We start from the raw sequence: 21699 nt of genomic DNA, 5'->3' as shown, positions 1-21699 counted from the left end.
AGCCTCTGCTCTTCGTTGAACAAGCTTGAAAAAAAGAGCAAAGAGAAGTACGATAAGGTAGAAAACAGTTTGTGGTGTAAAAGTCTAAACAGAGGTTCTTTTTCTGAGTTCAGGATTGCACATGGGACAATCTATCCGGCTGCTTGACTTCACCTAACACGCGTGAATGATCAATAAAGTAGTGATTGGCAAAGAGTGAATAATGAGTGAATAATATAATCAGAAGTAATCCTATACGTTGGAAGAATGTCCTTGGCAATTTCTATTAAAATTATTTTCAGCATCTTTCTACACGCTTTTTGATAATAAATTTTTTCCCAAATTAATTAACGAGGGTCTCTCTTCTCAAAAAACAAAAATAATAAATAAAATAACGAGGGTCTCTAAGAAATAATGTGGCAGAAATGGTATAATTGAAAGTGCATGCTCTTTCGCTTGGTTTCTTTAGTTTCTATAGGTGATCTGCCTCATGAGATGACCCACATCAATCTGTTCCTATATTTTCAATGAAACAAAGGATTACCATGCACAAATCAGAACAGATATATAAATTCATGCTTGTAATGGCACTTTGAGATTTGTTTTATTTTTTTATTAGCTCTTTCTTTTAGGCACAAACGCACTTTAACATTATAGAATAATATGGACGTGTGGATTAACNACTCTTGATCTAAGCTCAGAGGCTATGTTACAAGGTGGGAAGGTGTTAGGCACCCACCTTGCCCGGTGAAACTGGTCTTCTAGATTATGGTGGCCAACATTCATATCATATCATCCAATATGTCAATCAATTTACATGTTGAATTTAATGCGTGTGCTTGTGATAAACCCTAATTCAATTTATTAAGCATTGCATTTGGATTGAAAAATAAATTCTAGTGAATGTGTGTAGATGGTGATATCCTAGATTCAACAATTTAAAAGAATTATTAAACAAATATATTTTTCATGTTCATGATGTGGATTCTAGATCAAAGTTAGTGTTATGCATGAAGATGTGTTGAACAACCAAAAATATGTGAAGAACACATAAGAACAATTAAGAACATCCAAACTTATTCAACAAAATTTAAATGATTACTATCATGCTTTAATCTTAAACTCTCATCATAGCAAAAAAAAAAAAAAATAAGGAAAGGGATTATACCTTTATGTAAGATCCATATGGTGAAGGAAGAGACTTTTGAGGGAGATCCTAAGGGTGGAGGAAAAGAAGAGCTAGGAGAGGGAGAGTGAGTCTCACTCAATACCTTAAGTCTCAAGAATACCAAGATATGACAAGACTACTCTAATTCCTGGAACTCAAGAGAGGAGAAGATATGGGGTTTTGATGTGCTTTGGAATAAAAGAGAGTAAGGGTTTATATAGTAGTGATGAAGGTAATATGAATGGAAGGTCATTTAATGAGGGTTGACAAAAAAATCATGAACCTAGATCTCATTTTAGCCTTGAGAAAAATCTGGTGTATTAAATGGAGAGATTGAAGGGAGTGAGGAACAAGCCAAAATTCGGTTTTCTCGTAACTGCTGTAACAGCCTATAGAGCCAATTTCGAAAAATCATATCTGACTCAATTATGATCAGAGTCTTGTTCTTGTGCTCAAATTGAAGCCCCAGATGTCTAGTTTCTAGGAAAATTAACCTCATTCATAGATTTAAAATATTCTGAGAGATATCGATGAAATGGTGAGTAGAGGTCATTTGTTAGAAAATGGTTTCAGCACAATTAACATTAATGGGTCCCAAATTAGCTTCCAATTAACAATTAAATGGCTCCAATCACTCCCATTTTAGACTAAATTGGTTCCAAATTTACTCTAATTAAAAGATAATTGCACAAATTACTCAGTGAATAATTAATGTTTAACTATCTAATTAATTAGGTATATGCAACCTCATCATAAAATGTAGTCCTAACCAATCAAATTATGACACATTATTAATTTCAAATTGATTACACTTATAACCAATTGAAATCAATTGTTCATAATTACATATAGTTGGACTCAATTTGTGATAGTGCATCTCAGCCATTAAAACTTGATTTGATGATAACTTTCAATCTGGTGGTTCGATTAGGGCTTATGACCAGTCGATTTGATCATTACAATATCAAGATCATTTGGTGAAATGAGATTAAAGATCTAATGACCAAAATTAAGATGCATATTTTCAAGGCAAAATTACCATTTTACCCTCCATATGAGATTAAATGTGAGTTGCAAAATAAGGTGTCAACATAAGTATCTTCTCTAATGAATGTTATTCACTCCATGCCAAGCATGTTAGGTAAAGTCAAGTAGGCAGCTAGATTGTCCCATCTACTTAACGTTGTTGCAAGAAGTTGACTGACTTTTCTGCCTCCTTGCAATCAGGGCTGGCGTAGGCCAATAACTAATAAGTATTATTATTATTTTTTATTTTTTTTACAAAATTTGTCATAGTCTAAAGTTATAACTTTATTCAATATCTTTTTATTGGACGTGGATTTTGACCAGTGGCAGCGCTACCTTATGGCTAGGGTGATCCTTATAATAATTTAAAACTTTATATTTATTTACCTTTAAAAAAATTTTGGGACCACCCTGAATTTTTTTATGCCAACAAAATTAAATTTTGGTCTATAATTTGAGAAACTTAACAATATATTGGGGTCTTTCAAGCAAAAAGGAAAAACTCATAAAAAAATTTTTGAACTAAAATCTGAAAAAAAAAAAAATTATAATAAAATTACTACAGGCTGTGCAATGGCTTGATTCCTTCGACTAATCACACTGCCGAATACAACATAATTTTCAACCTTTTATTATTTTTTATTTTAGTATTATTTTTCCTCACCAGAAATATATTACTTACTTCTCATTTTTAATTATTTTTTCTTGTTTATTCTTAACCACACACGTCTTCTCTCTCTTCAATTTTTACACTTTATACTTTTAAATTTTATGACATCTTCATCTACACTTTTACATCTACATTTTGCCTTTCTCCTTGTTCATAACTTATGTGTCTTCTACCAGTACCAGTGTGGCAGTATCTCTTCTCAAGTTTTGAGTCTCAAATTTCTTAATACGATTGTTTTTTTTAGTTGTACAAGTACATTTGTTCATTTCTTTTCTTTTCATTTTTTCTTTTTTCCTTTTGAGGTTTTTCGGTTTACAAAATGCAAATTTGTTTTGGTTTTAAGAACATTTTTTTTTTTAAGCACAAACTTCATGCCATCCGAATCTTGAATTTTGGCTAGTATTTACCGAAACACTCTAAAACACCTGAAATAGACCAAAATGACCCGAAATTTTTTCCGAAGTGGAATAGGGTAGGTTACTGTTCTAGTTTGTTTACTGGCATGGTATTTTTCGGTCGTTAGAGCTGGAACAGAATGAAATTAATAACATTGAATCAAACCTAATTACCTAAAAGCTAAAAAGAAATAAGATTGTGTAATTTATGCTTCCTAAGGAACACCCTGAACAAAATTCCTAGTGCCGCCACTAATTTTGACAAAGCCACCATTAAATGACTTTTTTTTTTTTTTTAATTTTTCAGTCTTGCAAAAATTTTAGAAAATTAAATATCAATAGTTATATTATCAATAAATTATTCAAATTACAAGTTTTTGTAATTCAAAATTATGCATAAAATATAAGCGTATAGATCATATAGTAAATAATATTTGATTGATACAAAATTTGACATGTATATTAATAGTATAAAGAACATGCAATTCAACAGGTAAATTTTCAAAATATGTAGTAATATTTATTTTATTGAGTAATGTTGTATCCTTAAGTTACAACCAATTTTGTAGCTAAACATTGTCCCCCCCCCCCCCCCCAACACTTTCTTTTTCTCCTTTAAGTGTGAGTTGTACATTTTCCTCCACTTTGAAAAAAATCTTTAAAAAAAATTGAGTGATGCTAGAGGTAGGATTGAGATTGTCGGGGATGTTTTGTGACAAAGGTTGAGATTGTTGTGGACGTTTTGCGACAAAGGCTGAGATTGCAAAAATGAGCCCAAAACTTCCCTTGGGTTTGTTAAATTCATTTGTTATTTGGAGAGCCAAGCCCAAAATTTGCAATGTGAGGTACACAAAGGCTAATGGTGCTTTATGGAAAGAGAAACCAACACAAAATGAAAACACAATAAAGTGTAGAAACTGTATGTTTATAAGTCAGAAATTTCAGCCCGCAATCACCGAGAGGAAGAACTTGAGGGAGGTCCTGAGCAAGAGAGGGAGAGTTCCCCAATATCAGTATTTTCACCTCCAGGCCTTCAAATCCATACACTAGGTGGCTGATTGGGCTTATGTGTCAAAGTTTTGGATTTTTTATTTTAGGGAAAGCGTTTTTCCTCCTTCTCTTTCTTGTCGGCTAGTGATGCATATTTATATTAAGCTTTAGGCGATGATTGTGACCAGTTTTTTTAGGTGGGAGGAAGGCTTTGGACCTTTCAAATGCTATTTCTTTGACTTGGTATATTATGCTTTATGCTTAGGGAAATGTTTGGTTGCTTTTTGCATGATTTTGGAAACAAAGTTGTTTCCTTTTCATAGCTGCTGTCTCTAGTCTTTGTAGGCCTTGGAAAACTACATTTGGGTGGGTGAGTGGGCTAGGCTGCTCAGCTCTTTTCTTAGAGTCAACTGTGCCTAGGTGTGGAAAGTGGAGCTGGGCTAAAAATTAGGGGCATAGTCACCCAGAGCATGGAGCCAAATCTGGGGTAGAAGTTTCTGACATTGGACCTCCTTCATGGGCCCTAGATGCCCCCAGCATCCCTAGCCCACTTTGTGGCACTCACGGGCTGGGCCTATGTGAAAAGTCCAATGAGAACTAACCCACACCCACCAAAACCATTCCTACTCAATTCCCCAACCATTCGCATGAGCTTAGGCCATGCAACATGGCAGAATACATTGATAAAATACATTAGTCAGACCCACTAAGCAATTGGGCTTAGTCACTCTGTCAAACCATAAAATTTGTCACGAAAATGACCATTAACAGAGATCAGCTACACTTGATATAATAGTTCTCAATGACTAAGATTGGGAGTTAAAAAAAAAAAAAAAAAAAAATTCCATCTTAACCATTGATTAAAAAAATGTAGAAAAAGTTAAAAATTAAAGTTAAAAAGTAAAAGTGGTAAAAATATTTTGTGAGTGGGGAATAGGTAATTGCACCGGGTGTAATACTGGTATTGCACTCAATCCAAATCCCTAAAAATGTTGGTGTGAATGTGTGTTCCAAACACTTTTTTTTTTCAATCTTTTTTAGCCATTAGGCATTTATGAGAAAAATAGTCATTCGACATTTATGTGTAAATTAGTTGTGGAAATTTATAGGTTATTGGTAACAAAAGATTATTATTGTTTTTAGTGGCTAATATAATACCCCATAACAACACACTTTCCTAATACATTTTCTTTTGCTCTTATTCTCTGTCACATAGTTTTTTTTTTTTTTTTCCTCTCCCACATAATTTTTTTTCTATAATTTATATTTTTTTTTTAAGGAAAAACATTAGAAAGTTATTTTTGAACCTCCACGAATAGAAGTGTGTCCATCACGAAAGTTGACACTGTAGTCTAATCCTAGGGATTTGGATGACACAAATTAGTCTTTAAGGATAATATTTTTGCATGATTTTATAGTACCGTGAGATTGTAACTAATTCTTCCCTTTATTTTCAATCCTTGCTAATTTTTTAAGATATTATTTGTTGAATCAAACTTGTTTATCATTGTTATATTTCCAACAAAAAATACTACAAATTTTATAATATAAGTGAATTAATCATATTTAAAAATATAAGAACAGTAGATTTTATATAAATGTATATATATAAAATGATATAAAATATTAACTAAATTTATGGTTAATAAACTATAAATATTATTTAATTTATATTTTAATATAAAAATACCCATTTAAAGATATTGTAAAGATTTTGCCTTGGGGCTCAAATTGTAATGAACTATATTACAATCTTTGTGCTCGTCCTTTTAATCATCAAAATTTGATGAGATTATAGAGACCATCCAATACTAAGAGCATATAACCTGAAACTTACTTCTATAAGAAATAAGAATTCCTAGAAGGTTCTCGGTAGGATAGGATAGGGTTTCCCACCATCTCCATACCGTAGCATAGAGTTTCCCTTCTTGTGTTGAGAAGGACGTTGAGTTCCCTCTAGTAACAAAGTTACTAGTAGGGCTTGTGGGCTGTTTTTTCAGGGGTTTGGGAGACAGAATAGGATCGGTATGGAGGACTTAACTAGGAATTGGAAGAAATTATCACTGACGGAGAAAGAAGGGGACAAGCTTGATCTGTCAAAGAATAAGAAAACACAGGTTTTTGTATTAGCAGCGAAGTTTTTCACACGCAGATCTTTGAACGTGGATTCTGTGGCAAAAACGTTCAAACCACTATGGCGTACTAGAAAATCATTTGAAGTGAGTGAAGCAGGGGATAATAGATTATTATTCGCCTTCCAGATGGCGGAGGATGTGGAGAAGGTACTAATGGGAGAACCATGGTCTTTTGACAGACACTTGGTTGTTTTTCAAAGATACGATCTGTCTACTCCAATGGAGGCACTCACTTTCGACAAGGTAGCATTCTGGGTTCAGATACATAATTTACCATACTCTCTCTTGACATCCGAAGTAGCAATGTGTCTTGGAGAGTCATTAGGAGAGGTTACTATGCCAAAGGATCTAACGGAGATGAGGGGAGGAAATTTCATGAGGGTGCGAGTGAGCATAGACATATCTGAACCGCTGTGCAGAGGAAGGCGCGTGGCATTTGACGAAGAGAACGAAGGGTGGGTGTCTTTTCAGTATGAAAGACTATCTAATTTATGCTATTGGTGCGGCCACTTAACGCATGACGATAAAGAGTGTGTTTTGTGGCTCCAGAGCAAAGGAACATTATCGGTAGATGATCAACAATTTGGAGCATGGATCAGGGCCAGCCAATTCAACACGGCGAAGAAATCCATAGTTGAGGTTCAAGGATATGAAAGCACGACGGGGGCATCAAAAATGAAAGGCGGAAAGACTGGAACAGGCAGATCGGAAACGGCGCCGGCGACTGCTTCAGTTGGGAACGTGCTGGACAGTAACGTATCAGGAAAATCAGTAGCACATCAATCTGCAGCGGAATTTGCGGCTACCCTCCAGGAAATTGATGGGGCTATTAATGAGGGCTCTGAAATTCAAATTTTAAATAAGGATGATAATGAGGTACCGGTAGATCAGGAGGGGAAGAAAACGGATATGGAAATCAGTGTGGCGGCTGAAGATGCGGATATTAATAGCCATGATGATCAGTTGACTCCAAGGTTTTCACAGCTAGGAGAACACGTGCCATTCACAGCTGGATGGGTGGAAAATGATAAAGATAAAAAAGGAAGGAGAGGAGGGGCGTGTGGCATCAGAAGTAAAATACAAGCCAGTGATAAAGGGCCTTCACGAGCCATAATAGGAACTGGGCCTAAGCCCAATGGAACGTGGGTCAGAATGCATGACATGCCAAGGAGTTTAGGTGAACAAAAAAAAGTGGAACAAGAAGGGCCCAAACGTAAGAAAAGAAACCAAGTTGACGTGGAAGGTGGGATACAGGAAAAAGAAAAGAAACCCAGAATTGACGAAGAGACAAAGAACCTGAGTATGTTAATGGCTTCAGAATTTACATCGGCGGAGGTTGCTAAGCAACCCTGCCGGGAGCAATGAATCTGCTCAACTGGAACTGCCGGGGGCTTGGGAACCTTCGGACAGTTAACGCCTTGTATGAGGTGGTAAAAAAAGAAGAGCCCAAGATCGTCTTCCTCATGGAGACGAAGTCAAACAGGGATTGGATGGTTATGGTTAAAGACAGATGTAAGTTTAAACATGGTTTGTACGTGGACAGCATTGGTTCAAAGGGAGGATTGGCAATGTTATGGAAGGAAGAGGTGAAGCTTGATATTCAAACATTCTCACAGTCACACATTGATGCACTGGTTAATGGTGGGGCTGAATATGGGTGGTGGCACTTGACTGGTTTTTATGGCAATCCGGAAACATCAAAACGAAACGAATCATGGGCTACAATGAAGCATTTGGGCACAACTTCTTCGCTGCCTTGGCTGGTTATCGGTGACTTTAATGAGATTATGAGCATGTCGGAGAAGGAAGGTGGGAGTTCTAGACCAAGGCGCCAACTTGCAAATTTTGTAGAAACAATAAACTTGTGTGGTTTGTGTGACATTGGCTTCGTGGGACCAAGATTTACGCTGACTTATGTGACGAGGGATGGAATGCAGATTCAAGAAAGGCTTGACCGTGCCTTAGCAACTGTTGAATGGGTGAACTTGTTCCCAAGAGCAAAACTTCACCACCTCACCAACTCGGCATCAGACCACGCTCCTTTGTTGTTGCGGTTAGAGAAAAGGGTCAGTAAAAAGAAGATGAAGAAATTATTCAGATTTGAATCAATGTGGCTCAAGGAACCGCAATGTGAAGAAATTGTGTAAAATGCTTGGAGTGATGGTGTTCTTGCTCAGTCGGACTTCCCATTAATCTCATGTATAAATCAATGTAGGATGCAGCTGGAAGCATGGAATAAAAACGTGTTTGGACACGTTGGGAGGAAAATAAATGAACTACAAAAACATTTGGAGTGGTTGGAGTTGCAACCGGCCTCTCTAGGAAACATACAAGATATGAGGGACACAAGACTGGAGTTAAACAAATGGCATGAAAAGGAAGATGCAATGTGGTACCAGCGCTCAAGGATCAATTGGTTTCGAGATGGGGATAGAAATACAAGATATTTTCATGCTAAGGCTTCGGCTAGGCTCAAAAAGAATCAGATTGATGGGATGCTTGATGCACAGGAGATATGGCAAGACGATGAAGGGAAGGTGGGTGAAATAGTGGAGGAGTACTACACGGCCCTCTTTAAAACAAGCCATCCAAAAGAGTTCAATGAAATGTTACAAGCCATACAGCCAAAGGTGACCCCACAAATGAATCAAATGCTGGACAAAGCTTTTACCGCCAGTGAAGTACATGTGGCTTTGAAGCAGATGCACCCATTAAAAGCTCCAGGCCCTGATGGTATGCCCCTTTATTTTATCAGCAATTTTGGCCTATAGTAGGTGATGTAGTTACTAAAACTATTCTAGATTTCCTTAATCATGGCTTGTTTCCTCCTAATTTTAATGAGACTCATATTGTACTAATCCCTAAAGTCAAGGAACCCAAAAGGGTGACTGATTTTCGTCCTATTAGCCTATGTAATGGGGTTTTCAGGATAACATCCAAGGTGATTGCAAACAGATTAAAAAGATCCTGCCGTCCATTATTAGTGACACCCAAAGTGCTTTTGTGCACAGAAGGCTGATCACTGATAATGTCCTTGTAGCATTTGAGACCATGCACCACATTAATGGGAGGAAAGGAGGAAAAAAGGGTGAAATGGCATTGAAGCTGGATATGAGCAAGGCATATGATAGAGTGGAGTGGCTATGTCTGGAAAATATTATGGAGAAGCTGGGTTTTGGGGAGAAATTAAGGAGCTTGATCATGAAATGTGTTACTTCAGTTTCCTATTCAGTAAAAATTAATAGGAAACCAGGAGGCAAGATCATCCCATCTAGGGGAATACGGCAAGGTGACCCATTATCCCCATACTTGTTCTTATTGTGTGCTGAGGGACTTTCAGCATTAATAAAAAAGTCAGTGGATAAGGGTGACATGGAAGGGGTAACAGTTTGTAGGGGTGCTCCTCACCTGTCACATCTCTTCTTTGCAGACGATAGTATTATTTTCTGTAAAGCTACAATTGAAGAATGTAATACCATACAAAGAATTTTAGGGGTGTATGAACAAGCTTCGGGTCAACAATTGAATCGAACGAAAACGGCTTTGTTCTTTAGCAAGAACACTCCTGATGATATTAAAGAAGAAATAAAGAATAGATTTGGGGCTCAAGTGATTCGGCAACATGAGAAGTACTTGGGTTTGCCATCCTTAGTGGGGAAAAATAAGAGAAATACTTTCAACGATATTAAGGATAAACTTAGCAAAAAGTTAGCAGGTTGGAAAGAGAAACTCCTTTCAAAAGCAGGTAAGGAAGTGTTGATCAAGGCTGTAGCCCAAGCTATACCAACGTACACTATAAGTTGCTTTAAAAAACCTGATTCTCTCTGTGATGAGTTGACTAGTATGATCCGGAATTTTTGGTGGGGTCAGAAAGGTGATGAGAGAAAAATATCTTGGCTTAGTTGGGATAAAATGTGTGAGACCAAGGCAAATGGAGGTATGGGGTTTCGACAATTAAAACAATTTAATCTGGCTCTTCTTGCTAAACAAGGGTGGAGACTTCAAGTAATGCATGATTCTTTAGCCTATCGCCTTTTCAAGGCGAGATATTTTCCCCACACAGATTTTGTTAATGCAACAATAGGAAATCACCCATCCTTTGCTTGGAGGAGTATAATGGCTGCTCAACATTTGGTGCAGCAAGGCATCCGTTGGAATGTGGGAAATGGGGAATCTATTCGTGTATGGGGTGACAAATGGTTGCCATCTTCTTCTACTTTCAAGGTGGTGTCCCCTAAGTTGTTCATGCATGCTGATCTACGGGTAAGTGAGCTGATTTCCCATGATTCTGTGGGTTGGAAAATGCAAGTTATAGACACCCTTTTTCTTCCCCATGAGGCAGAAAATATCAAAAGCATTCCTTTAAGCACTCATCTACCACCGGATAAGCTTATATGGGCTGCGACAACTAATGGTTTATTTAGTGTTCGTAGTGCATACAGGCTAGCGATGGAGAATTCTCAAGCTGAAAATGTTGGTTCCAGCTCTAATGGCAGGGGACTTCGAAGTTTCTGGAGACGCATTTGGAGGATACCAGTCCCTCATAAAGTACGGCACTTTACTTGGAGAGCATGCCGAGAGATCTTGCCAACGAAGATGAATTTGAAGAGGAGAAAGGTGGTGGACGTTGATAGCTGTGAGGAATGTAATGATGGTTTGGAAAGCTCGGGTCACCTGTTTTGGAGCTGCCAGAGAGCCAGACAGGTTTAGCAATGCACCAAACTCTGTTTTGCGTTTGAACCGTCGGCCATCCATTCTTTCTTCGATCTGGTATGGCACCTGATGATGAGAGAGGAGTACGACGAGGAAAAGGTGGCCACGATGGTCACTATAGCATGGTCGATATGGGCAAACCGCAATGAAGTGCGCCATGGTGGGACAAAGAAGACGGCAGAGGCTTTGGTCAAATGGAGTGCGCAATACCTGGCAGAATACAGGAGTGCGAACATCTCAACGGAATCGGTACGGAGAAGCCAAGATGTGAGATGGTCTCCTCCACCAACGGCAAGCTACAAAATAAACGTGGATGGAGCGGTTTTCAAAACACAAAAATCAGCAGGGGTTGGAGTCATTATCCGAGATGAACAGGGACTGGTGGTCGCAGCTCTTAGCCAGAAGATAAATGCACCTTTGGGAGCTTTGGAGGCGAAGGCAAAGGCAGTTGAGATAGCTCTCCAGTTTGCAATGGACGTAGGTGTTTATGATTTCATTTTGGAAGGAGATTCATTGCTAGTTTATAATGCTCTGTGTGGTCATTCGTCCCCACCATCATCGGTGGCATCAGTTATTTCTGGTGCACTTGTTTTTTATGGGCTGTTTCGTCAGGTTGAATTTTCTCACATTCGTAGACAGGGTAATACACCAGCTCATTTATTGGCAAAACATGCTTTAGGCATTGTCGATTATATAGCATGGATGGAAGAGACGCCTTGCTTCTTAATGCAAGCTCTTACCAATGATGTAACTTTTTCTATTTGAGTGGAAATAAAATTGTAATCTTCCTATCAAAAAAAAAAAAAAAAAGAATTCCTTCCTCCTATATCTTTTAATTGTGGGAGTATTAATTAAAACCTAAATATTAGTCAATAAATAAAAAATAATTTTTTTTATCAAAGAAAAAACAAAAATAAAAGGAGTAATGCTAAGAATATTGCAAATACTACATGACATTTACCAATTGTTGTGTCATCAATCACAAAAAAAAAAGTAAGCCAACATTCATTTATTACATTTTTTTAAATCCATTGATCATAATCATATTAATTACCTTGTGAGCTTGGAAAGGTAATGTTATAAAATTGTTAGTATCTCTAGCATTTTTTAATATAAAAATATTTTTTCTTGGATGTGCTATGAATGGTTCGTTTGCTCTATAGGCAAAGAATTCTAACTAAATAATCTCCTACACACACGGATATTGAAAATTCACACTCTCTATCTCTCTCTCAAAAACACAAAACTGAAATAAAAAGACCAAAACAAAAAATTCAATCTCAAACCTCAGTATTTTTTTTTTTGTACAAATTGATGGGAAATATTGACTCTCTCCATTTAAAGCAAGAAATTCGTTTTTTTTTTTTTTTTCAAATATTCTTTGGAAACAGAGTTATAGAAACTGAAAATACCTAAAATATGTTTAATTTCCATAATTCATCACTCAATAATCAAATAATTGAGTAATGAAAACAAAAACTAGAAATAGAGTTATGAAAAACCAAACAGATTTCTTAGTTATGGGTTTTACTATTTTTGAGTTATGAGTGATGGAAATAGAATTATGAGTGATGGAAACACAAATCCAAACACCCCCTAAGAAACTAAGGGAAAGAGCATGCACTTTAAATTTTTTATTAAAGACCCTCATTAATTTCTGCCACATTATTTCTTAGAGACCCTCATTAATTTTTTATTTTTACCTAGAGACCCTCGTTAATTAATTTGGGAACGAATTTATCATCAATAATGTAAGCATGTAGAAAGATGCTGAAAATTATTTTAATAGAAATTGCCAAGGACATTCTTCCAACGTAAAGGATTACTTCTGATTATATTATTCACTCTTTGCCAATCATATTGGCCACGTCTCCACCTGCCAATCAAGCGTGTTAGTTGAAGTCAAGCAGCCGGATAGATTGCCCCATGGGCAACCCTGAACTCAGAAAAAGAACCTCTATCTATCTAAATCTGCCAAGAAGTTAGACTTTTACACCACAAACTGTTTTCTGCCTTATTGCATTTACTCTCTTTTTCAAGCTTGTTCAACCGAAAACAGAGACTATGGCTGGGGCCTTGGTGGGTGGAGCATTTCTCTCAGCATTTCTTCAGGTGGCGTTTGACAGAGTGGCTTCTCGCGAGGTCCTAGATTATCTCAACGGAAGGAAACTGATTGATCGTTTGGTGCAAAAGCTGAAGCTGGAGCTGATGTCTGCTGGTGCTGTGCTCAATGATGCAGAGGAGAAACAAATTACAGACCCAGATGTGAAAAAGTGGCTGGATGAGCTCAAAGATGCTGTTTATGTTGCTGATGACCTCCTGGATGAGATTGCGTTCGAAGCTTTGCGATGCAAGTTGGAAGCTGAATCCACGAGTACTAGTAAGGTAATGGGTTTTCTCTCTACTTTTGTTAATTCTTTTGACAAAAGGATACAATCCGAACTAGAAAACATTCTAGAACAACTAGAGTCTATTACAAAACAAAAGGATGTCCTCCGTCTAGAAAATGTTGCTGCTGCTGAACTACCATCACGACCATTGACGACTTCTTGCCCTGAAGAATATGGTGTGTTTGGTAGAGACAAGGATATGGAGGCGATATTTGATATGTTCCAATCAGATTATGCGAGTGTTAATGGTATATGTGTTGTTCCCATAGTAGGTATGGGTGGGCTTGGTAAAACAACTCTTGCTCGACTTATATTTAATGACAAAAGAGTTAAGGAGAGTTTTGATCTCAAAGCTTGGGTTTGCGTTTCAGAAAATTATGATTATTTCAGAATAGCAAAAAATATTTTTGAAGAGATCACTTCTTCTGCTTGTGACATTCAAACCATGAATTTGCTGCAAAATAAGATTAGAGAGAAATTCATGGAGAAGAAAGTTTTCCTAGTTTTAGATGATGTTTGGAATGAGAAATATGATGATTGGGTTGAGTTACTAAAAGTTTTTAGATGTGGGGCACAAGAGATTAAGATTATTGTTACAACACGCAGTAAAATAGTTGCATCAATAGTAGGCACAATTTCGGCTTATATTCTAAATCAATTGTCAATCGAAGAATGTTGGTCATTATTTGAAAAACATGCATTTAAAAATGGAAGCTCCAGTCAATTTCCAGTCCTTTCGGAAATCGGTAGAAAAATTGTCCAAAAGTGTAGAGGTTTGCCTTTAGCTGCAAAAGCATTGGGGGGTTTGCTACGGTTTGAAGAAAATCCAAGAAAGTGGACAAAGATTTTGAAGAGTGATATATGGGATTTACCAAAAGGAAACATTAATATCCTTCCAGCTCTAAGATTGAGCTACCACTATCTCCCACCACATTTGAAACGTTGTTTTGCTTATTGCGCAATCCTTCCAAAGGATTATGAATTTAAAAAGGAAGAATTGGTCCTACTGTGGATGGCAGAAGATTTATTACAGCAATATGAAGGAAATGGAATGCTAGAAGAAATAGGTGAACAATACTTTGATGATTTGGTATCTAGATCATTTTTTCAACAATCAAGTAGCAACCAATCATGTTTCATAATGCATGACCTAGTCAGTGACTTGGCAATATTTATAAGTGGAGAGTTTTGTTTCAAGTTGGAGATCAATGAGCCTTGTGTAATCACAAGAAAGACTCGTCATTTTTCATATGTTAGAACTGAATTTGATGGCTCTAAGAAATTTAAGGTGTCCTACGTGGCCAAGGATTTGCGAACCTTCCTTGGATTAGATTTGTTATCGCATCGATGGTTTTGGAATAGGTGGAATAGGATATCAATGATGATGATTAATGATTTGTTGTTGAAATTTAAGTGCTTACGAGTGTTATCATTTTCTAACTATAGAAACATGCGGGAGTTACCTAATTCTATTGGTAATTTGAAACATCTACGCTATTTAAATCTCAGTTACACTTCAATTAAATGGTTACCAGATTCTCTATGTAATTTGTATAAATTGCAAACCTTGTTATTGTTCAAATGTGAATCCCTTATCGAGTTGCCTAGCAAGATGTGGAGATTAGTCAACTTGCGCCACTTGGATTTAGTTGGTACAAAATTGAAAGAGATGCCATTGCATATGGGAAAATTGAAAAATCTTGTAAAATTAACTACTTTTGTTCTGGGCAAACATTCTGGGTCTAGTATTAAGGAGTTAGGAGAGCTCCATCATCTTTCTGGAGCATTGTCTATTTTGAACTTGCAAAACGTTCATCATGCTAGAGATGCTAGGGAGGTTAATTTGAAGGATAAGCAGCACTTATTTGAGCTAGTGTTTCAATGTGGCTTTGACAATGAAAATTCAGAAAAGGAGAGACATGTTCTAGAGCAACTATGTCCTCATACAAAATTGGAGTCTCTCACCATTGAAGATTACGGGGGCACAAAATTTCCAAATTGGTTAGAAGAGTGTTCTTTCTCCAATATGATGTCTATACAGCTTGTCAATTGTAAGTATTGCTCATCCTTGCCTCCACTTGGGCATCTACCTGTCCTCAAGAGACTTCATGTTCAAGGATTTCATTTTGTATCGCATGTGGATCGTGAGTTCTATGGGGATGGTTCTTCTACAACTAATCATTTTAGATCCCTTGAAGTATTAAGCTTTAAAGACATGCCAGAGTGGCAGGAATGGTTTTTATTTGAAGGCGAATATGAGGATGAGGGTGGAGTTTTCTCTACTCTAAAAGAGCTTTGCATAATTGAATGTCCCAAGCTAAGCAGTGGTCTACCCAGTCTGCTTCCCTCTTTAATCGAACTTAAAATTAAAAAATGTCAACAACTTGTTGCTTCAATTCCTAGGGCTTCCACTCTCAATAGATTGGAATTAAGTGATTGTGATAAGGTTGTGTTGAAGGAATCACCACCTAAGTTGGATTACCTCAAAATTAGAGGAGGTCGCATCTTCTTGCAGTCCTTTGTGGAAATTATGACGTGTCTCGCAATCCCACAAAGTGGTGTACCCACTACTTTAAAATCACTTGAAATTGAAGGAACATTTCAGATCACAACTGGCCATTGCTATCCTTCTATTGAAACATTAAGGATAAGGGATGACTCTGACTCACTCTGGTCTTTTCCCTTAGAGTCGTATCCAAAACTCAAATCTCTCGAAGTGAATGAAAGTAAAACTCTTGAATCTCTTTTCGCATCAGAGGAATCTTACCGTGATGTTAGTTCTCTCACTTATTTGATGATTTCGTCTTCCCCTAATTTTGTATCCTTTTTTAGTGGAGGTATCTGCGCCCCTAATTTGACAGTGATTTTGATCTGCAAGTGCAACAAGTTAAAGTCATTGCCTGAAAATATGCGCACTCTACTCCCATCCCTTAACATTTTGGCAGTCGAAGAGTGTCCAGAACTGGAATCGTTTCCTGAGGGAGGCTTGCCCTTAAATTTATCAACACTTATCGTCAGCTACTGCGACAAACTTTTTTCCCGTCGCATGGGGTGCGGATTGCAAGATCTTCACTCCCTTACCAATATCAGTATCTCCAGTAAGTGCAAAGAAGTGATGTCCTTTCCGGAGGAAGCGTGGCTGCCTACCACTCTTACCAATATCAATATTATTGGATGTTTTGGAGGTTTTCCAAATCTGAAATCACTCAAGGGTTTTCAACATCTCACCTCTCTTAAACGCTTGTATATTTTATCCTGCGATAACCTCCTGTACTTACCAGAAGATGGCTTTCCCACCTCTCTTTCTTCTTTAATTCTTAAAAGCTGCCCTCTTCTAAAACAACGGTGTGAGAGAGAGAAAGGGGAAGAATGGCCCAAAATTGCTCACATCCCCAACATAGTGATTGACGATGAATTGATTACATGAGACAATGAGTCAACAAGCACTTCTGCCCAGATCAGGTAATTTTGTATTTATAAATGCACCATCAAGTTGGGAGTATTTGTTTGTTATCACCTACAATTCCTTTTCAAAGAATTGGGGCTTTTTTTTGTGGCACGTTTGATTTGGGCAGCGTGAACATTTTTTGATAACCTCTTAAAATAAATTTCTTAAATTCTTTGAGAAACTTGACACTATGATTATTCAACCAATAAAAATAGATGAATGTAGGTATTTGGACTACGTTTTGGCATAATTCACATTCATATAAAAAGGAGAAAAGATTTTTCAACTGATTTAAAACTGCTTCTATTCTGAATGATTTTTAAAACTGATAAAACAGATATTCGATGTTTCATGCTACATCCAGAAATTGTTAAGCGAAGGAATTCTTGTGCAGAGTCACTTTAATTTGTCAACAAGTGCAACACAATCCCAGCATCTATTTGGTGTGATATCAGAGCCTATTGGTCACTAAAATTTTTTTTTCTTATCCTGAAGATTTATGTTTACTTGAATCCAACTGGAGGGACCTGCAGCATTATTCAGGTCCTTCATTTTTAGTCCAAACTCCTGGTGGTACAAGAAGAAAGTGGAAGATTGAGGGAATGAAATCTCTGGTAGTTCAATTTTTATTATTTATTTTCCTTAAGCTTATGCATTTGACGACTAACAAATTGATTCTTTTAACAATTTACACTATAAGAAGTTCAAAATGTGATTGTAACATTTGTCTTGAGAAATATGGTAGGCTATTTGATCATATTTGACAAATGGCAGGTGGAACCTAGTGCAGACTTGTAGCTTCTATTATCACATTTTTTAGATTAAAAATCACTTCTCTGTCTTAGTGAGAGAAGTTTTTTTGATTGAGCAATGCAGGTCAGCTTCACACTGTGCTTCCATTCTTACCATTTACTGTTGCTCTTCTCAAAAGAGGAAAGAAGAAATTACATATAATATGAATAAGAAATGGAATAAAAACTGTAAAAAATGGTGTTGAAATTATTAGAAGTAATCAGCTTTGAATGCTCATCCATATAATCATCTAAATGCCACAGAGTATTTTTCCAGCATATATATGTCTTTGATGATTAATAAATTTGTTTTACAAGTGCAGAGTACTTTTTGTGATATTGGCAATTGACTTGGGCACAATATGGCAGGTTTTTAATCTCAGGTGGATACTAGGGTCTTTTGAAGCTAGTGTTGCTTTTATACCTTCAACAGTTGCTGAATTTTTTAAGCATGAGAATCTTTGGATTGTATGATGCTGGTGAGTATTCCCCATTTCTTCCTCTTATTTCTTTCAATTTTTGGAGAGGAAAAAACGTGATTTACAATGGAGGAAAATAAAAAGGATTAAGAAATGACATGTTCAAAAATCAGTGTCAAGTTTTTTTTCTTTGATGTGGAAATGCTCAATTCTTGTGTGACTAAAATAAGAAATAGAACTCTGGAGCATAAATTTTTTCTCTAAGGCTGAAAAGTTTTAAATCTTATTTAAATATTGCTTTTAATGTTCCTTCAGCCCAAAATCTTAAATCTTTTATTACTGCATTGCTTTTCAATTCATATAGTCACTACTAGGATATCCCTGATTTAAAAAATTTTGCTTTTGTCTTCCTCACTAATTGAAAATGACATAATAGATGTTCGATTTTTGCACATTTAAATCAATAACTGCATGCAATTGTTGATATCCTTGTCTCTTTAAATTTTATTAGGGAACAATAGAACCCTGGTGATTGTTTAATTTATTGATTTGTTTTTGCAAAATAAACTATAACCGAGCTACCCAAGAAAAGGCATTAATAATGTTTGGTTACTTGAGAAGGGCTTTAGTTTCTTAATTCAAGCCTCCTGATTTGTATGACAAAGAAGAAATGATGCCAAAATAAGGGAAAATATTGCCATAAGACTAACATCCCCTGCATAAGTATCAATTATAAAGTTTTGGTTGGTGCTAAAACTCTTGAAGAGGCCCGATACCTTGTTTCGCTCCACACAAGAGATAGCTAGCAACTTGATTCAATTTTATTGTCAGTTAATTCTTTACAACCAGCTTAGTATCAAGTTAGCTTACTGCCTCTTTTTTAAATGATTTTTAAAACTGCTAAAACAGATATGAGAGGTTTCAAGCAATGTCCAAAAATTGCTGAAGGGAAGGAATTCTTGTGCAGATTCACTTTAATTTGTCAACAAGTGCAACTCAAGCTCAGCATCTATTTGGCGTTATATCAGTGGCTACTTGTCCTCTTATATCAGTCACACTCCTAAATTTCTAATATGCTTCCAGGTCACTAGAAAAAATATTCTTATCTTGAGGATTTATGGTTACTTGACTCCTTTGCCTGCATTGAGGTGCCTGCAGCATTAGTCAGCTCCTTCATTTTGAGTCCAAACTCCTGGTGGTACAACAAGAAAGTGGGAGATTGAGGGAATGACAAGTCTATGGTAGTTCAATTTTTATTATTATTATTTTTCCTTAATCTTATGTATTCAATGACTAACAGATTGATTCTTTTAACAATTTAAACTATAAAAAGTTCAAAATGTGATTGTAACATTTGTCTTGAGAAATATGGCAGGATATTTGACCATATTTGACAAAGCGGCACGTGGAACCTAGTGCAGACTTGTGGCTTCCATTATCACATTTTTTAGATTAAAAATCACTTCTCAGTCTTAGTAAGAGAAGTACTTTTGATTGATCAATGCAGGTCAGCTTCACACTGTGCTTCCATTCTTACCATTTACCTTTGCTCTTCTCAAAAGAGGAAAGCAGATATTACTTACACTACAAATAAGAAATGGAATAAAAATAGTAAAAAATGGTATTGATCTCATTAGAAGTAATCAGCTTTGTAATGCTCATCCATATAATTATCTAAATGCCACATTCCAGATGTAACAGACACGTCACATGTGGGTGGAATGGCCTTTGTAATGACATCTCCTGTTAGAGTTTTTAATCATGAAGAAATCAACTAATGGAGTCTTTTCCGCTGGAGGTCCCTGCTTGGAATTCTTGTTTTATTATCTATAAAACTATGTGGGCCTGCAAGTCTTGGAACACAAAAAAAATCCATGCTGGACGGATCATGCTATTAAAGGTGGTAAGCTCATCTTGTTCCAACAATTTGTAATTACTAAAAAAATTCATCATCACTCTTTCTTACTATTTCTGGAATATTTTGGGGCTTGATTCTGACAAGTTATATGCCTTTGTTTGTCTTATTTATTTATTTTATTCCGTTTATGTTATTTGCACCCATGACCTTGCTTGATATGACCAAACAGCCATCGTTTGTTCTGTTATCCAAACATATGTGCTATACTACCACAATGGCATGGACATTTTTTGTATTCCATATGCACCTGTTTAAATGAAGTGTACATTATCAGGACAACAAACTACCTCTCTCTGAGCTTTGGGAATTGATGGTGGACGGAAAAAAGTCAGTCCTCCCCAGAATTTTGGTTATTTCTTCTCTTCCACACTCCAGAGAGTTCAAAAGGCTTAGCACATCACTGTTCTCTTTGTCCTTGCTGTCCTCAGTAGTAGGGGATGTGAAACTCCATTGTTACTATCAATAATCTAAATTTTCCTATGTTGAGATTGTGATGCGATTGGCATAGAGGGGGAAACTTTCCCAAGATGGCTTAGGTGCTTGTTCCATGAAAAATCAAGGCCATTCTTGAGGCTCTATGATGTCAATACTAGCAATTACCAGTACGTGTTTTCAAACCAAAGGTAGCTTTGTGGTTGTCAATTTTGTTCATTTGAGTTTTGTTTCCAACATAAAGTTAGGGCCTTCAATCCTGATTGACGTTTAGATCTTAACTATTCTGCAGGTTTTCAAACACAATATGTGCTTTATGTCGAGGCTTCCAACAATAACGTAACTGACAACTGCTTGACATCATCCGATTGATGAATACATAATTATAAGCTTGGTTTTAAGATCTAAGGGAGCTGCTACCAACCAAATATGACCTTCTACAACCAAAGCTTCCCAAGAGCTACTTACTTCCAACAAGCATTAATGACATCTGTCCAGCCAATCTATTCTTTTTAACTTCATATGAAGTTTGGACCTCCATGTGTGAATTGGTACAATGAAGAGCAATGGACGGAATTCTGTAACTCCAGTTTTTAGATTCTAGATTTGATTGGAAATATATTGCCTAGGCAATTTATATAATATCAATTGTGATCGTTACATATGAAGAACTTGATCATTTTCTAAATGAATTTACTCAGATGTACTCTGCAATATTCTTGAATTTGTATTTTGTTGGTACTTTTCCAATGCTATTGAGATGGTTGTACTGGGAAAAGGAAAGGTTTAGTGATTAAAAACAAAAACAGACATAATACTACAGCAAAAACAGTATTGCCGAGGAATTAGATCCCATGAAGAATTGTAAACAACTTCTAATGCTAAAATTCAACCTTTTTTTTGACATATTGAACAATTCTACTCCCACCCTGAACATCCACTCTACTACTTCTATTACACACTAAATACTTGGACTCCCACCCCTAAAAGAGTCTGTTTCTCTTTCCAAAGACAGTAAGCCTCTGGAGTATGGAAAAATGCAAATAACGACATGTTCCTCACGTACTCTGCTGCCCAAGCTATTTCTTTACACCTTTACATCTCACATCTTAGTCAAATAAAGCATCTTTTCAGCAAACTTTTTCCGGTTACTAGTTGTGTAAGCACATTCAACAAATAAATAGTGAAGGCCAATTCATTTGGGTTGAGACCCCATTTCAACAAC

The 21699-nt window shown here is 36.5% G+C and overlaps 4 protein-coding genes across 11 annotated transcripts; all 4 read left to right on the top strand.

The window, feature by feature from the left end:
- The first annotated feature begins 7724 nt into the window (after positions 1–7724).
- Positions 7725–8510, top strand: LOC111993695 (uncharacterized). The gene has a single exon (XM_024025517.1). It carries the CDS (start codon positions 7725–7727, stop codon positions 8508–8510), a length of 786 nt encoding a protein of 261 aa, XP_023881285.1.
- Positions 8511–8579: 69 nt separating this feature from the next.
- LOC136069649 (uncharacterized) lies at positions 8580–11073 on the top strand. Its single transcript, XM_065778407.1, has 2 exons — positions 8580–9096; positions 9404–11073. Exons 1-2 carry the CDS (start codon positions 8580–8582, stop codon positions 11071–11073), a joined length of 2187 nt encoding a protein of 728 aa, XP_065634479.1.
- A 111-nt stretch (positions 11074–11184) lies between these two features.
- LOC136069648 (uncharacterized) lies at positions 11185–11841 on the top strand. Its single transcript, XM_065778406.1, has one exon. It carries the CDS (start codon positions 11185–11187, stop codon positions 11839–11841), a length of 657 nt encoding a protein of 218 aa, XP_065634478.1.
- A 1062-nt stretch (positions 11842–12903) lies between these two features.
- On the top strand, positions 12904–21229 carry LOC112020955 (putative disease resistance RPP13-like protein 1). Of its 8 annotated transcripts, none has more exons than XM_065778390.1 (7): positions 12904–16928; positions 18075–18184; positions 19034–19365; positions 19500–19631; positions 19817–20024; positions 20317–20665; positions 20767–21229. In XM_065778390.1, exon 1 carries the CDS (start codon positions 13141–13143, stop codon positions 16891–16893), a length of 3753 nt encoding a protein of 1250 aa, XP_065634462.1. In that variant the 5' UTR covers positions 12904–13140; the 3' UTR covers positions 16894–16928; positions 18075–18184; positions 19034–19365; positions 19500–19631; positions 19817–20024; positions 20317–20665; positions 20767–21229. The 8 variants fall into 8 exon arrangements, 6 of the variants coding, with proteins under 6 accessions (XP_065634462.1, XP_065634463.1, XP_065634464.1 ...); XM_065778391.1 differs by having other exon boundaries at positions 19489–19631; XM_065778392.1 differs by having other exon boundaries at positions 19092–19631.
- The last annotated feature ends 470 nt before the right edge of the window (positions 21230–21699 follow it).

The sequence above is a fragment of the Quercus suber genome, unplaced genomic scaffold (assembly GCF_002906115.3).
Source record: "Quercus suber isolate HL8 unplaced genomic scaffold, Cork oak 2.0 scaffold_182, whole genome shotgun sequence".
NCBI classification, from domain to species: Eukaryota; Viridiplantae; Streptophyta; class Magnoliopsida; order Fagales; family Fagaceae; genus Quercus; species Quercus suber.
This window is presented reverse-complemented; position numbering and strand designations above follow the sequence as displayed.

What these genes read in the sequence shown, in the direction of transcription:
- LOC111993695 (XM_024025517.1), top strand. Translation starts at nt 7,725, where the DNA reads ATGAATCTGCTCAACTGGAACTGCCGGGGGCTTGGGAACCTTCGGACA.
- LOC136069649 (XM_065778407.1), top strand. Translation starts at nt 8,580, where the DNA reads ATGCAGCTGGAAGCATGGAATAAAAACGTGTTTGGACACGTTGGGAGG. An exon ending in AAAAGCTCCAGGCCCTGATG is followed by an intron (nt 9,097 to 9,403) that starts GTATGCCCCTTT and finishes ATGTCCTTGTAG; the next exon opens with CATTTGAGACCATGCACCAC.
- LOC136069648 (XM_065778406.1), top strand. Translation starts at nt 11,185, where the DNA reads ATGGTCACTATAGCATGGTCGATATGGGCAAACCGCAATGAAGTGCGC.
- LOC112020955 (XM_065778392.1), top strand. Translation starts at nt 13,141, where the DNA reads ATGGCTGGGGCCTTGGTGGGTGGAGCATTTCTCTCAGCATTTCTTCAG.